Source organism: Oncorhynchus clarkii, chromosome 29 (genome assembly GCF_045791955.1).
Source record: "Oncorhynchus clarkii lewisi isolate Uvic-CL-2024 chromosome 29, UVic_Ocla_1.0, whole genome shotgun sequence".
NCBI classification, from domain to species: domain Eukaryota; kingdom Metazoa; phylum Chordata; class Actinopteri; order Salmoniformes; family Salmonidae; genus Oncorhynchus; species Oncorhynchus clarkii.
In genome coordinates, this window is record NC_092175.1 from 4,001,320 (window position 1) to 4,018,202 (window position 16,883).

At 42.1% G+C, this 16,883-nt stretch overlaps 2 protein-coding genes across 6 annotated transcripts in view; one reads left to right on the top strand and one right to left on the bottom strand.

The window, feature by feature from the left end:
- Positions 1–1,563: 1,563 nt before the first annotated feature.
- Positions 1,564–8,700, top strand: LOC139388714 (uridine-cytidine kinase 1-like). The gene is made up of 7 exons (XM_071135567.1): positions 1,564–1,902; positions 2,211–2,370; positions 2,629–2,725; positions 7,041–7,183; positions 7,328–7,422; positions 7,790–7,838; positions 7,931–8,700. Exons 1-7 carry the CDS (start codon positions 1,816–1,818, stop codon positions 8,116–8,118), a joined length of 819 nt encoding a protein of 272 aa, XP_070991668.1. The 5' UTR covers positions 1,564–1,815; the 3' UTR covers positions 8,119–8,700.
- A 158-nt stretch (positions 8,701–8,858) lies between these two features.
- LOC139388715 (rap guanine nucleotide exchange factor 1-like) overlaps positions 8,859–16,883 on the bottom strand; it is a 99,780-nt gene continuing 91,755 nt past the window's right edge. For 2 of the 5 annotated variants that reach the window (XM_071135571.1, XM_071135569.1), the window contains 7 exons: positions 15,585–15,669; positions 15,367–15,461; positions 11,604–11,682; positions 11,388–11,489; positions 11,136–11,233; positions 10,866–10,994; positions 8,859–10,121 (listed from right to left, as the gene is read on the bottom strand). In XM_071135571.1, the coding sequence (XP_070991672.1) occupies positions 9,971–10,121; positions 10,866–10,994; positions 11,136–11,233; positions 11,388–11,489; positions 11,604–11,682; positions 15,367–15,461; positions 15,585–15,669 (739 nt within the window). In that variant the 3' untranslated portion in view covers positions 8,859–9,970. The remainder of the gene's footprint in view (positions 10,122–10,865; positions 10,995–11,135; positions 11,234–11,387; positions 11,490–11,603; positions 11,683–15,366; positions 15,462–15,584; positions 15,670–16,883) is intronic. The other 3 variants (XM_071135573.1, XM_071135572.1, XM_071135570.1) reach the window with 3 other exon arrangements.

Sequence of the window (16,883 nt, forward strand, 5' to 3'; positions counted from 1 at the left end):
AAAGTTAAACATCTTGAAAACTTGATTGCTGATGTGCAAAACATTTTGGGACTATATCAACAGTGGACTAATGAAACAAATACCAAAAGATAGTTTTGGGGTGTAGTTTTCCTTTAACCAATTAACCCACTTCTATGCTTGAAATACAATATATCTCATCAAAATAATACAAACCACACTGTAAGAATGTGTATAACTGCACAGATACTGTCAATGATACTGTACATATTGAATTTGTGTTTTCTGATAGTCCAAGATACAGTCTGGGAATGTCCTAAAATGGCACCCTATTCCCTACATTATGTACTACTTTTGACCCGGGTCGATTGAGCTTTGGTCAAAAGTAGTGCACATTATGGGGAATAGTGTGCCATTTGGGATGCATTCTAGAACTATGTAAAAATCACTTCAGACCTCTTCCCCTACAGGCTATTTACTAGTGGGGTACCTGTAAAGAGTAGGCTATCTATGTGAATAGGCACTTTAAAAAAAAAACATCGCCCATTAAGTCTACCAGGATATCTTTGTAGGCCTATCTTGTGTTTTGAGGTAGGCTAATAGCCTAAGCTTCTCACAAGTATATTCCTATAGTTTGTCCACACAATCAATTTAGCCCCGATATTAAATAGTTTTTTCCAAGTGGAAATTAAGAAATGTCTATAGAAATTCTGGGACAACTGCAATTAGGAAGAAACATGTATTCATTAGAAAAAAATCTAGGCACCTAATTGGGTACCTATTAGGGCTCCCGAGTGGCACAGCGGTCTAAGGCAAGCGGTCTCAGTGCAAGGCGTCACTACAGACACCCTGGTTCTAATCCAGGCTGTGTCACAACCGGCCGTGATGGGGAGTCCCATAGGGCACAACTGGCCCAGCGTCGTCCGGGTTTGGCTGGTGTAGGCCGTCATTGTAAATAAGAATTTGTTCTTACCTGACTTGCCTAGTTAAATAAAGGTTACAGTGTAGATTCATTCCAGTTGTCAATGGTAAGCTAAAAAAAATAATACTCTTCAGGATGCAAGCAGCGTTTTGAAAAACCTTTGCACTGTCTCTGCAGGTTTTTTTTATTTTTAATACTCATTATGACATAATTGTGAGGTCATATGGGGGACACCTGGTGCATTCAAAACAACTGGGAACTTGGAAACGTCAGTGCATTCAAGAAAACTGTGAAAAAACAAGCCCTGACTTTCCTACCTGAAGAGGTCATGATTTGACCCCATATATATTTTTTAAGAGTTCCCAGTTGTTTTGAAAGCACAAACTTTGCCTGAATTGGGAATTTTAGTAGATACTGTGCTGTGTGCAGTTCCCCCCCGCCCCCCTTAGACATTTGAGTCTAAAATAGCCTACATGTAGAAAACGAACACTGGAACAACTGTTGCGTGGCTGTTAATCATCATTGTGCATCCCTCCACATAAGCATGGCATTTGATGCAGTTTATGATTGTTTCTATGAAAATTATATTGGGCTCCTCCTGGTGGTCTCCTGTGTGTATTTAGTCCTTGCTATCTGGGATCCTTGGAACATCGGTCCGCCCCCACCCCCTCAAGATAACCAGTAGACCTAAGCAATATAACATGATTATAACAGCTGAATGGTGGCCAATTGAATGGCAACATTACAGAGTAAACACATTTAAAGAGTTTCAAATGAGGACTCTTAATTTGACGTTTTTACAAACATTAGTTTTGCCCCAGGAAGTGCTTGGCCGTGTTCTCGCGTATTTACAAATATGAACGGGAACAGATTATTGTTTTGGAAGGCAGCTGACTAGCAACAAAAGCGTGCTGTTTTTCGACAATTGACCCGACATGACTGCTGCCAGACCGCTTGAGATGGAGCGGCCAAGGCACCGTCCGTTTCTGATCGGTGTTAGCGGAGGAACTGCCAGTGGCAAGGTAGGTAACGTTAACTAGCTACATAATAATAGCTATCTAGCTAGCTGTCTGGGTAGCTAGCTAGGTCGATTCAACAATCAGTAAAGTAGCTAGCTAGCGTTAGCTAGTTTTCGTTTTTCCTATGAACTGAAAGCAAAACTCTGAAAGCAGACAGACACATCAGGATGTCACTTGACACCAAGCCATCTATTAAATTATTGTCTTGTTTTCTGTCTGTCTGACAATTTTGAAATGTGCCAGCTACTTCACTCTGCTATGGCTATGCCCCAACCTTATCAACAAACTGAAATTATGTTTCTTATTTTTAGTCAACAGTATGTGCAAAAATCATGGAGTTGCTGGGCCAGAATAAGGTGGACCATCGTCAGAGGCAAGTGGCCATCATCAGCCAAGACAGCTTCTACAAAGTCTTGACACCTGACCAGAAGGCCAGGGCACTCAAGGGCCAGTACAATTTTGACCACCCAGGTACTACAGGCCTGTATGGATATTGTAATAACATAAGTATAATTGTTGTAGTTAACATACACTCTCAGGCACTTATCACTCACTAGATTACATTAATTCAATTAATTCATGCATTTACATCAAGCAATGGCAAATGTTCTTCTAACTAATAGCTACAATGTGAAAACTGTAGGTTAACTTAAGTAATCATTATTATAAACATAAAATAAATGCATATCTGGGTGGAAAAAGTGAATAACGTTGAAATGTTTATTACAGATGCTTTCGACAACGAGTTGATGTACCAAACCCTGAAGCATATTGTGGAGGGGACAGTGGTGGAGGTGCCGACATATGACTTTGTCACGCATTCGAGGTGAGGTAAACACTCCATACGGAAACATACCATTTCAGTTGGAAATGCCCTTTTTGAATTCAGACAGACCGGGTCAAAAAGGCCCACCCTACACATTCCAGACCTCAGATGGTTGACTCTTGAACTAAGACATGACCTTTGACCTAAGATGTCTCTAACCCAGCTCATCTGCAAACACACCAAACAAAAATATAAATGCAACATGTAAAGTGTTGGTCCCATGTTTCATGAGCAGAAAAAATGAATTAAAAAATGAATACGCACATCAAGCTTATTTTTCTAAAATGTTGTGCACAAATTGGTTTACATCCCTGTTAGTGAGCATTTATCCTTTGTCAAGATAAAGAATCCACTTGACAGGTGTGGCATATCAAGAAGCTGATTAATCAGCATGATCATTACACAAGGGCACTCTAAAATGTGCAGTTTTGTCACACAACAAAATGCCACAGATGTCTCAAGTTGAGGGAGCATGCAATTGGCATGCTGAATGCAGGAATGTCCACCAGAGCTGTTTTTTGTATTTATTTAACCTTTATTTAACCAGGCAAGTCGGTTAAGAACAAATTCTTATTTACAATGACAGCCTACCAAAAGGCAAGATACCTCCTGCTGTGACAGGGGCTGGGATTAAAAATAAATAAATAACATATAAATATAGGACAAAACACACATCACGACAAGAGAGACAACACAACATTACAGAGAGAGAGACCTAAGAGAGAGAAAGACCTAAGATGACAACATAGCAAGGCAGCAACACATGAGAACAAGGCTTTACGGCAAAAGCACACCATGCGATTATCTGAGGACAGCGCCCGCATACAAAACCATGAAAAACATACTTCCACCAGGCATCTGTGACACAGCGATATAATAAATGCCTTACCTTTGATGATATTCTTCTGTTGGCACTCCCAGTTACATCACAAATGGTCCTTTTGTTCGTTAATGTCCTTCTTTATATCCATAAAAACTCAGTTTAGCTGGTGCGCTTCAGTCAATAATCCACCCAGTTTCCCTCCATCAAAATGCATACAAAATGAATCCCAAACATTACTAATAAACTTTTCCAAACAAGTCAAACGACGTTTATAATCAAACCTTAGGGAATAGTGTGCTAAACACTGAAAACAGACACATCAGGATGTCACTTGACTCCAAGCCATCTATTAAATTATTGTCTTGTTTTCTGTCTGTCTGACAATTTTGAAATGTGCCAGCTACTTCACTCTGCTATGGCTATGCCCCAACCTTATCAACAAACTGAAATTATGTTTCTTATTTTTAGTCAACAGTATGTGCAAAAATCTTGGAGTTGCTGGGCCAGAACATTTACGTACCCTAATACGTAAATAAACTATCACATTTAAGATGGAGAATCGTTATTGTCTTTAACGAAGAAAAATACAGAAGAACACGCTCTCATTCACACGCTTGGAAACACTACAGCCAAAATGGGAGCCACCTAGAAAAACTGCAATTTCTGGCTCAGAGCTTCCTACTGCCTGAGCTGTTGTTGATGTAAATTGAGAAGAGCGTGGTGCTTAAGATTGAGCCTTGGGGTACTCCCCAAGGCAGATCCCCTGACTTTATACTTTCTACCTTCTTTGAGGTAGTTAGCAAACCAGGCCAAAGACCCCTCAGAGACACCAATACTCCTTAGCCGGCCCACAAGAATGGAATGGTCTACTGTATCAAAAGCTTTGGCCAAGTCAATAAAAATAGCAACACAACATTGCTTAGAATCAAGGGCAATGATGACATCGTTGAAGATCTTTAAGGTTTCAGTGACACATCCATACCTGAGCGGAAACCAGATTGCATACCAGAGAGAATACTGTAGACATCAAGAAAGCCAGTCAGTGGATTATTTACAAGTTTTTCCAACACTTTTGATAAACAGGGCAAAATAGAAATAGGCCTAAAACAGTTAGGATCAGCTTGATCTCCCCCTTTAAATAAAGGACGAACTGTGGCTGCCTTCCAAGCAATGGGAACCTCCCCAGAAAGGAGAGAGGTTAAAAAGGTTGGAGATAGGCTTGGCGATGATAGGGGCAGCAACCTTAAAGAAGAAAGGGTCTAAACCCTCTGACCCAGATGTTTTTTGGGGGTCAAGTTTCAGGAGCTCCTCTAGCACCTCGGACTCAGTGACTGCCTGCAGGGAGAAACTTTGTAGTGGGGCAGGGGAAAAATAGGGAGAAGCGTCGGGGATAGTTACATTAGAAGGGGTGGGAGATGAGGAAATGTTGGGCGGGCAAGGATGCATGGCTGAGTCAAATAGGAATCCTGTCTTAATGAAGTGGTGATTGAAGAGCTCAGCCATGTGCTTCTTGTCGGTAACAACCACATCATCAACTTTAAGGGACATGAGCAGCTGTGAGGAGGAGGGTTTATTCTCCAGGTCTTTAACTGTTTTCCAGAACTCCTTGGGGTTAGACCCACAGAGAGAAAACTGCTTCTTAAAGTAACTAACTTTGGCCTTCCAGATAGCCTGAGTACACTTATTTCTCATTTGCTTGAACAAGAGCCAGTCAGCCTTAGTATACGTGTGCCAAGCCTTTCGCCAAATGTAATTGTTGAGGTGGAGTAACTCTGCAAGATCACGGTCGAACCAGGGGCTGAACCTGTTTTTAATTCTCATTTTCTTGATGGGGGCGTGTTTAACAATATCACTGAAAATATCAATAAAGAATGTCCAAGCGTCTTCGACAAGCTGATTCTATACCATTTTACAGAGGCCAGTTCATGAAGGAAGGCTTGCTCATTAAAGTTTTTTATCAAGCGTCTATGACAAATCAGGACAGGTTGTTTCACTGAGCAGCCATTACGAACACAGCCTGTAAAACAGTGATCACTAAGGTCATTACAGAAAACACCACACTGATATCAGGATTATTTGTGAGGATAACAGCAAGAAGAGTAGCCTTTCCTGGGTGTTTGGAGTCATACCTTGTGGGATGGTGCGGTAAAAATCTGAGAAAGATTTAGGGAGTCCCATTGCTTTAGGACTTGGGCAGGTGGTTTAAGCATGTCCCAGTTTAGTTTACCTACCAGGACAAATTCAGACTTGGTGTAAGGGGCCAGGAAAGAGTTTAGGGCAGGTAGGGTACAGGCCGGTGCTGATGGAGGACGACAGCACCCAGCAGCAGTCAACAAAGAGCTATTTGAAAGTGTAATGCTTAAAACCAGCAAATCAAATTGTTTGGGGACAGACTAGGTGGAGACAACCGAGCACTGAAGGTGATCCTTGGTAAAGATTGCCACTCCCCCTTTGGAAGATCTGTCTTGCTGAAAAAGGTTATAACCATTAAGGTTAAGATCATTATTCAAAACACTCCTCTTTAACCACGTCTCAGTAATGACCAACACATCTGGATTGGAGCTGTGAACCCACACTTTTAATTGATCCATTTTAGGTAATAAGCTTCTAGTGTTAACGTGCAGAAAACCCAGGCTTTTACGAGAGCAGAAATCAGTGAAGCAGATATCAGAGCACAAGTCAGAATTGGGGCAAGCAACAGTAGATGGGCCAGGGTGTACATGCACATTTCCAGATATCATCAACAGTAATACAATACATCTGTTCCCAGAATTTAATGTTAATTTCTCTACCATAAGCTGCCTCCAACATTGTTTTAGAGAATTTGGTAGTATGTCCATCCGGCCTAACAAATGCAGACCACGTGTATGGCGTCGTGTGGGCGAGCGGTTTACTATTGTCAACGTTGTGAATAGAGTGCCCCATGGTGGGGGTGGGGTTATGCTATGGGCAGCCATAAGCTACGGACAACGAACACAATTGCATTTTATCGACTGCAATTTGAATGCACAGAGATACCGTGACGAGATCCTGAGGCCCATTGTTGAGCCCACTGCCGCCATCACCTCACGTTTCAGTATGATAATGCATTGCCCCATGTTGCAAGGATCTGTACACAGTTCATGGAAACTGAAAATGTCCCAGTTCTTCCATTCTTCTTATACTCTTCAGACACCAGTCACCCATTGAGCATGTTTGGGATGCTCTGGACCGATAACATGTTCCAGTTCCCGCCAATATCCAGCAACTTCACACTTCTTGAGGTGTATGGTGGTCACACCTACCTTTTAATTTAAGGTATCTGTGACCAATGGCTGAATATCTGTATTCCCAGTCATGTGAAATCCATATATTAGGGCCTAATGAATTTAGCAAATTTTTGCATGTTGCGTTTATATTTTTGTTCAGTAAACATACCATGAAAGTTTGTCTGTGTATAGATTGTGTCTTTGTGTGTACTAAATGTGCTTAGTTTATGTGTGTGTGTTCCAGGCTGCAGGACAGGATAACAGTGTACCCGGCTGACGTGGTGCTGTTTGAAGGGATCCTGGTTTTCTACTCTCAGGAAGTGAGGGATATGTTTCACATGAAGCTCTTTGTGGACACAGACTCTGATGTCAGACTGTCTCGCAGAGGTACTACTGACACACAAATTAAGAGGATGTACCATCTATAGATTGTCATATGCACTTCCATACCCATACTTCACTCTAGCATCTTGGATATACATATTTGTCACGTCTTGGTCCTGATCTGCTTGTTGTGGACTTCACCTGCAGTTCTGCGGGATATGAAGAGAGGCAGAGACCTGGAGCAGATCCTCACCCAGTACACCACGTTCGTTAAGCCAGCCTTCGAGGAGTTCTGCCTGCCTGTAAATGTCCAGCACTGCCACACTTACAATATGCAAACAGATTATGGACACAATATGACACATAACACATATTCAGTCAGCTGATTTACGTCAGTGAGACTTTTAAATGTGACTCAATTACAAGTGTGGCTACTTTGAAGACTCTAAAAGACATATTTGGATTTGTTTAACACGTTTTTGGTTACTACATGATTGATTCCATAGTTTTAATGTCTTCACTATTATTCTACAATGTAAAAAATAAAGAAAAACCCTTGAATGAGTAGGTGTGTCCAAACTTTTGACTGGTACTGTATATTCTGCTCAAAATCCAGTCTTTTCAGAGCATTAGCTACCCAAATGAGATTGATGTTTTTTTTTTTTCCAGACCAAGAAATATGCAGATGTCATTATTCCTCGAGGAGTTGACAACATGGGTAATAATAACGCTCATGTATCATGAAGAATCTCCATCTCCCTCTTCTTTCCCTTCCCACTCATATTAATCTGCCTTTCTTTCTCTCCGCAGTGGCCATCAACCTCATTGTGCAGCACATCCAGGACATCTTGAATGGGGACCTCTGTAAGTGGCACCGTGGAGGAGCGGTCAACGGGCACAGCCGGGGCTTCAAGCGGGCCGCCTCGGAGCAGGGGGACCTGGCCAACTTCCCCCCAGGGAAGAGGGTCCTACTAGAGCCCAGCAGTCGCCCCCACTGAGACAAAAATCTGTGTTTACTGTCTGTCAGTCTGTCTACTATATATGTGTGTGTGTTTTGTAGTATGTATTTAGAATTGAGGGTTGATGCTTTTACTGACTAGGTTTGGGATGGGGAGAGCTGGGGGGGGACTAGCTCCTGTAACTCACCTGCAGACTGCAGAGCATCCAATCAGATAGGGAAGCCTTGAGAATACATCCAAGATAATTCATTAATATATCACTGATTTTTAAAAAAATTACTCGTCTTCCATGTGTACATTTTTAGCCTGCAGTGGTTTGACTACCTCCGGCTGACATAGGAGTGAGATGGTGGAAAAAAGCTTTTTTTTTTTTTTTTTTTTAAATGTCTGTTTTGATTTTGGCTTTGTTTGCTGCTTAAAATGTGTTATATTGTATCTGAACATGTGGAAATCAGATAAGTACAATATTTATCACCTTCTAATGTGTAGGCTGTTTGGATTGTGAAATATTTGCTGGATCATCCCTTGATGCCATGGTAAATTCATGCCTTGTGAGTTTATTTTTTTAAAGCATTTTCCTAATGACCATGATATTTAAGAAATAAAATACGTTCACTATCAGAGGCTTGTGGTTATTTCTTACCCTAATGTGCGAGCACAACAAGCCTCCCATTGACATCAATGCATGATTATGTAAAAGAGTGCAGATCTCGTTGGGATTTGGCCCATAACGAGGAAGTAAGTAGCATAGTATGACAAACCTCTTCCATTCGGCAGACGGTGATGTATAGAAACAGAGCAGTTTTATTGGAGTTGGAAAGCACAGTGTGATGAGTTGGATGACACCATTATTCCAAAGGAATAATGAATAACTACAGCACACAATGGACTGACAAACCCAGACACGCACTCCCCTTTACTGGGACACAGGCCTAGTTGCCTGACAGTTCTCTTACTCAAACATGGCACATGATGATTGAATATGTCAGACATAGATCACAGCATCTTTAGTACTTCTCTTTTTGTGGATTTAGTTTTTTGCTTTGCTTTTTTGAGTGCACATTTGTATGGCACTTCTCTTAATAGACAATCCTTTTTAAGAACAAAAGGAGCACTGTATATAATAAATCATAACCATATATGATTCATAATATTAATAATAATACACTCTTGTTACAAGTCTAGTCCCTTTGTGGTCCTCCACCTCGCCTAACCCCTTAAATGACCATTTCCAAAACCACATTCCTGCCCAGTCGAGTCTGCATTGTGACAGAGTTCATGGCAGAATATAGTCCAGAATACTGAGGATTCCAAGGATACAAGGAAGTTAAGTCAGGAGAGGGAGCAGTAGGGACTGACCCCAGGATGGCCCACACTCTGTAGGGTGAGGGAGGGAATATCTGGGGATCTAGAGGAGCTTTCACCTCACACACTCGCTGACACACACATTTATACATTCAAATGGGAGAGGACAGGGAGTAGTCTCTTCCGTTGTTCGACATCTCCACCTCCTCTCCTTATATGAAGTTATCCTCTTCTCCTTGGCACCAGTCTTTCTCCTACCGTTGGTTAGGAATTTGTCTCCTGCCAACTGCAGTTCTGGGTGGAGAGAATCCAATGTAACCCCAATCATAATCTCCCCATAATCTCCCAGTGTATCAGAGCAGCACAGAGTCACTGTAAACCATAGCAGTCTTTTCCCCCCTACTAGCCTACTGTATATCCTCTGGTCTGGTCCAGCCCTAGTTAGTCTTTCTTCCCCTGTTAGTGAGGTCCAGTTGATTGTGTCCATCCATCTATCCTTTCTGTCCATCTGTAGCACAGTGGAGGTCCCTCGGCGAGCCCTGGCTGTGGTCTCGGGGGCCACACCGCACCGCTAACCTCCCCGTTCCTAAGTCTTCTCCTCGCGCTCCGTCCGCCGCCGTGTGATGTTACGAGGCTTGATCTTCAGTGAGAGTTCCCACAACGCCTCCTCGGCCAGATGGTCGCTGAAGTCGTTGAAGAAGCAGACTATGTCGTCGTTGCGCTTCAGCTCGTAATGCCTGGTGGGAAAGACGGAACGAGTCGATCAAAGAGATGCCCATGTCTTTCCATGACAGACTGACCAGGTGAAAGCTATGATCCCATATTAATGTCACTTGTTAAATCCACATCAGTCGGTGTAGATGAAGGGGAGGTGACAGGTTAAAGAAGGATTTTTAAGCCTCGAGACATGGATTGAGTATGCGTGCTATTCAGGTGTGTGCCATGGATGTGTGCCATTCCTACGCTGCTGGGTTTTTCACGCTCAACAGTTTCCCGTGTATCAAGAAGGGTCCACCACCCAAAGGACATCCAGTCAACTTGACACAACTGTGGGAAGCATTAGAGTCAACATGGGCCGGCATCCCTGTGGAACGCTTTTGACACCTTGTCGAGTCCATGCCCCGACGAATTGAGGCTGTTCTGAGGGCAAAAGGGAGGGGGGGGTGCAACTCAATATTAGGAAGGTGTTCCTCAGTGTACATGGTCAACCTTCTGTTGTATGGAGGTTAACATGGAGGTTGTAATGTACACTGTGGATCACTGCTTACCTCGTGGGATAATTATTGTAGTCTTATTGAATTACATTAAATATAACATATTCATCTATCATAAAATGAGGTTACCACACTCTCAATCTGTTTGGAGTTTTGTGGATGCTTTTCTCATGGGACAACAGTTCTACTCACACTTGTCCCCTCATATCAATGGGTCTCAATGGGACTTACCTGCTTAAATAAAGGTTAAATAATATAAATACTCACACTTGCTGGAAGCGCCTCATACTGTCCAGGATGTTGAACTGCTGCCAGCGCTTGGAGAAGTTGACCTTCCCGTCGATGAGGTCCGGGTTCCCCAGGTGGACGAAGGTCAGGTCCTGCAGGATCAAACCACTGGAAAAGGAGAGAAGAAGAAAAATGGAAGAGAGAGATTAGGCTAAATATAGACAAACAGTCCTAGGAAGAACAGGCAAAACACACAAACACTTTAATTGAACATTACCTAGCTCAGTTGTACATGAAACACAGACTTACAGGTATGGGATGCACGGAGGCTCCACGTCGGCCAGAGCCGCCCGGTACGCTCTGAAAGACGACGAGCTGTCAATCAACGTACAGTATTCCTCCAATCCCTGTGAGAGAACAAGTGTGTTACAATGTGTTATACCCATAGAACACCACAATACCTGAGTATATTAAAGTGAGACTCCATAGAAAGAATTGAAACACAAGTTTGAATATCTAGATCTTTCTATGTCAGACTTGATCCACTACTGTCTGACTCACCTCTGAGGTCTGTTTCTGCCACTCTAGCCTGCGGATGGGGGCCGAGTCCAGGGCAGACAGTATTGCCAAGTATGAGTTGAAATTGTTCAACTTCCGTAAGTGCTACATGGGAAAAAGAAAATCAGGACAAGAACAGTTGTCCAGAGAGTTAATCATCAACTAAATATACTAGTTAAGAGGAAGAGCTGTGGTTGTATAAATGCCGAGATTGGTTACCTTCATGATCTTGATGAACTTGAGGAGTAGCTTCTCTCGGTCCTGGCCTTTCTCCTGCTGAATGATTAGAGAGCGCACCCTAGAGGACAAACAAAGTGTTGCGTGTGAGAGAATTAGAATCTGGCTGAAAATACTTGGAATCAGTTACAGAACCCATTGCCCTTAACTTCTTGGATATAGGGGGCGCTATTTTAATTTTTGGATGAAAAACGTTCCCGTTTTAAACAAGATATTTTGTCACGAAAAGATGCTCGACTATGCATATAATTGACAGCTTTGGAAAGAAAACACTCTGACGTTTCCAAAACTGCAAAGATATTGTCTGTGAGTGCCACAGAACTGATGTTACAGAAAAACCCAGATAAAAATCCAATCAGGAAGTGCCGCATTTTTTGAAACCGCCTCATGGCAATGACTCCTTATATGGCTGTGAAGGAACTAGTAGTCAGCTTACGTTTTCCACATTTTCCCCAAGGCGTCTGCAGCATTGTGACGTATTTGTAGGCATATCATTGGAAGATTGACCATAAGAGACTACATCTACCAGGTGGTCGCTTGGTGTCCTCCGTCGCAATTATTGCGTAATCTCCAGCTGCAGTATTTTTCCGTTTTCTTCTGATGAGAAGGCAACTGCCACCACGGATAGATTATCGAATAGATATGTGAAAAACACCTTGAGGATTGATTATAAACAACGTTTGCCATGTTTCTGTCAATATTATGGAGCTAATTTGGAAAAAAGTTCGGCGTTGCAAGTGACTGCATTTTCCGGTGTTTTTCTTAGCCAAATAGCCAAACGTGATGAACAAAACGGAGCTATTTCGTCTACACAAATAATATTTTTGGAAAAAATGAACATTAGCTATCTAACTAAGAGTCTCGTCATTGAAAACATCTGAAGTTCTTCAAAGGTAAATTATTTTATTTGAATGCTTTTCTTGTTTTTGTGAAAATGTTGCCTGCTGAATGCTAGGCTTAATGCTATGCTAGGCTATCAATACTCTTACACAAATGCTTGTCTAGCGTTGGCTGTAATGCATATTTTGAAAATCTGAGATGACAGTGTTGTTAACAAAAGGCTAAGCTTGTGTTTCAATATATTTATTTAATTTCATTTGCGATTTTCATGAATAGGAAACGTTGCGTTATGGTAATGAGCTTGAGGCTATGATTACGCTCCCGGATACGGGATTGCTCGATGCTAGAGGTTAATGGTTGTGAGGTCTAGGGTCCGCTCACCAACCAAGAATTCACAAAATGGGACAAACACCAAATTGAGACTCTGCATGCAAAATTCTGCAAAAACATTGTGTACAACGCAAAACACCAAATAATGCAGAGCAGAATCAGGCCGATACCCACTAATTATCAACATCCAGAACAGAACTGTTCAATTCTACAACCACCTAAAAGGAAGCCATTCCCAAACCTTCCATAACAAAGCCATCACCTACAGAGAAATTAACCTGGAGAAGAGTTCCCTTAGCAAGCTGGTCCTGGGGCTCTGATCACAAACAGACCCCACAGAAACACAGGACAGCAACAGCACCACAATTAGACCCAACCAAATCATGCAAAAACAAAAAGATAATTACTTGACACATTGGAAAGAATTGACCAAAAAACAGAGACAACTGGAATGCTATTTGGCCCTTAACAGAGAGTACACAGTGGCAGAATACCTGTCCACTGTGACTGACCCAAAATTAATGAAAGCTTTGACTATGTAAAGACTCAGTGAGCATAGCCTTGCTATTGAGAAAGGCCGCCGTAGGCAGACATGGCTATCAAGAGAATACAGTTTATGTGCACACTGCCCACAAAATGAGGTGGAAACTGAGTTGCACTTCCTAACCTCCTGCCAAATGTATGACCATATTAGAGACATATATTTCCCTCAGATTAAACAGACCCCCAAATAATTTGAAAACAAATCAAATTTTGATAAAACTCATATCTGTTGGGTGAAATACCAGTGTGTCATCACAGCAGCAAGATGTGTGACCTGTTGCCACAAGAAAAGGGCAACCAGTGAAGAACAAACACCATTGTAAATACCTATATTTCTGTTTATTTATTTTCCCTTTTGTACTTTAACTATTTGCACATCATTACAACACTGTATATAGACATATGACATTTGAAATGTCTCTAATCCTTTGAAACTTTTGTGAGTGTAATGTTTACTGTTCATTTTTTATTGTTTATTTCAGTTATGTTTATTATCTATTTCACTTGCTTTGGCAATGTAAACATACAGTACAGGTCAAAAGTTTGGACACACCTAATTTTTCTTTATTCTCATTTAAAAAAATATATATTTTCTACAGTGTAGAATAATAGTGAAGACATCAAAACTATGCAATAACACATATGGAATCATGAAGGAGTTCCCATATATCTGCAGCTCAACTCATCCCAAACCATCTTAGTTGGGTTGAGGTCGGGTGATTGTGGAGGGTCATCTGATGCAGCACCATCATTCTCCTTCTTGGTCTATAGCCCTTACAGAGCCTGGAGGTGTTTTGGGTCATTGTCCTGTGGAAAACTAATAATAGTCCCACTAAGCCTAAACCAGATGGGATGGCGTATCGCTTCAGAATGCTGTGGTAGCCATGCTGGTTAAGTGTGCCTTGAATTCTAAATAAATCACTGACAGTGTCACCAGCAAAGCACCCCCACACCACCACCTCCATGCTTCACGGTGGGAACCACACACATCATCTGTTCACCTACTCTGCGTCTCACAAAGACACAACGGTTGGAACCAAAAATCTCAAATTAGGACTCATCAGACCAAAGGACAGATTTCCACCGGTCTAATGTCCATTGCTCTTGTTTCTTGGCCCAAGCAAGTCTCTTCTTATTATTGGTGTCCTGTAGTAGTGGCTTCTTTGCAGTAATTCAACCATGAAGGCCTGATTCACACAGTCTCCTCTGAACAGTTGATGTTGAGATGTGTCTGTTACTTGAACTTAGTGAGCATTTATTTGGGCTGCAATCTAAGGTGCACTTAACTAATGCACTTATCCTCTGCAGCAGAGGTACCTCTGGGTCTTCCTTTCCTTGTGGCGGTCCTCATGAGAGCTAGTTTCATCATAGTGCTTGGTGGTTTTTGCAAATGCACTAGAAGAAACTTTCAACGTTTTTTTTACATTTTCCGGATTGACTGACCTTCATGTCTTACAGTAATGATGGACTGTCGTTTCTCTTTGCTTATTTGAGCTGTTCCTATCTTCTGTATACCACCCCTACCTTGTCACAACACAACTGATTGTCTCAAACGCATTAAGAAGTAAATAAATTCCATAAATTAACTGTTAATTGAAATGTGCATTCCCAGGTGACTGCCTCATAAAGCTGGTTGAGAGAATGCCAAGCGTGTGCAAAGCTGTCATCAAGGCAAACGGTGGCTACTTTGAAGAATCTAAAATGTATTTTGATTTGTTTAACACTTTTTTGGTTACTACATGATTCCATGTGTTATTTCATTGTGTTGATGTCTTCACTATTATTCTACAATGCAGAAAATAGTAAAAATAAAGAAAAACCCTAGAAGAGTAGGTCTGTCCAAACCTTTGACTGGTCCTGTATGTTTCCCATGCGAATAAAGCCCTTTGAATTGAACTGAAAGCGAGATGGTGTGTGTGTGAGAAAGTGAAAATGTGCCATTGTGAGATGTTGACTGGTCATTACAAAGCTAGGTGATTTATATGGTAATGCATAGACAGGCTGTATGTATAGGCTCAGGTCCAGCTCTCACCAGTAGCTCATGTTGTTAAAGTGCTCTGTGAACTGAGTCAGATTCGGACTCTTCTCCTCATTCTGCTCCTTGGCCCAAAGCAACACCTCAGGAATCTATCAAAATAGAAAAAATAAGGAGAGAGGAGAGATTGAGTTAAATTCGTCACTGGAGCAGAATGTCAATTTCTCTGCAGCGAAGGTGAAGAAAAGCAGAGATAGTTAGGGGCTCTCTGGTACCTCAATTTTGTAGAACAGTTCTGCATCCAGTAGTGTGAGCTGGTCGGCAATCTCATGGCTGCGGAAGTCATGCAGCGTTCCGGGCCTGGAGAAACACACACAAGTTATGTCCTTCTATTCTCGTGGGGACCTAAAATCAATTTCCATTCAAAATCCTATGTTCCCTAACCCCTTACCCTAATTCTAACCCTAAACACTAAGCTTAGAATAGACAATAAAATACAAAAAAACATGGACAACCCTTAAAATTTGTGAATTCGGCTATTTCAGCCACACCCGTTGCTGACAGGTGTATAAAATCGAGCACACCGCCATGCAATCTCCATAGACAAACATTGGCGGCAGAATGGCCTTACTGAAGAGCTTAATGACTTTTAACGTGGCACCGTCAGAGGATGCCACCTTTCAAACAAGTCAGTTCGTCAAATTTCTGCCCTGCTCAACTGTAAGTGCTGTTATTGAGAAGTGGAAACGTCTAGGAGCAACAACGGCTCAGCCGTCAAGTGGTAGGCCACACAAGCTCACAAAACAGGACCGCCGGGTGCTGAAGCGCGTAAAAATGGTCTTTCCTCGGTTGCAACACTCACTACCGAGTTCCAAACTGCCTCTGGAAGCAATGTCAGCACAATAACATTATCTAGGGAGCTTCACAAAATGGGTTTCCGTGACTGTGTAGACGCACACAAGCCTAAGATCACAATGCGCAATGCCAAGTGTCGACCGGAGTGGTGCAAAGCTAAGGCTCCTTAGTTCCAGGAAAGGGAAATCTTAACAATACACCATACAATGACACTCTAGACGATTCTGTGCTTCCAATTTTGTGGCAAATAATTGGAAGCACAGAACATTCCGAACACCTTTGGGATAAATTAGAACGCCAGGCCTAATCGCCCAACATCTGGACACGACCTCACTAATGCTCTTGTGGCTGAATGGAAGCAAGTCCCTGCAGCAATGTTCCAACATCTAGTGGAAAGCCTTCCCAGAAGAGTGGAGGCTGTTTTAGCAGCAAAGGGGGAGCAAATCCATATTAATGCCCATGATTTTGCAATGAGATGTTCGACAAGCAGGTGTCCACACATATTTTTAGTCATGTAGTATAGCTCTCGTCCTCCATGAGACGTGGGAAATGTCCCCCACGAGGGAGAATGTTCCTTGATTTCCTGTCCTTGTGGATAGCATAACCAACCCACCCACCCACACAAATGCTTCATGATAGAGAAAGCAAACAAATCAATAGCACAAGCAAATGCAAGAAGAGGTTGCTCTAGCCCCCTCCCATACTCTCCTGACCCTTGA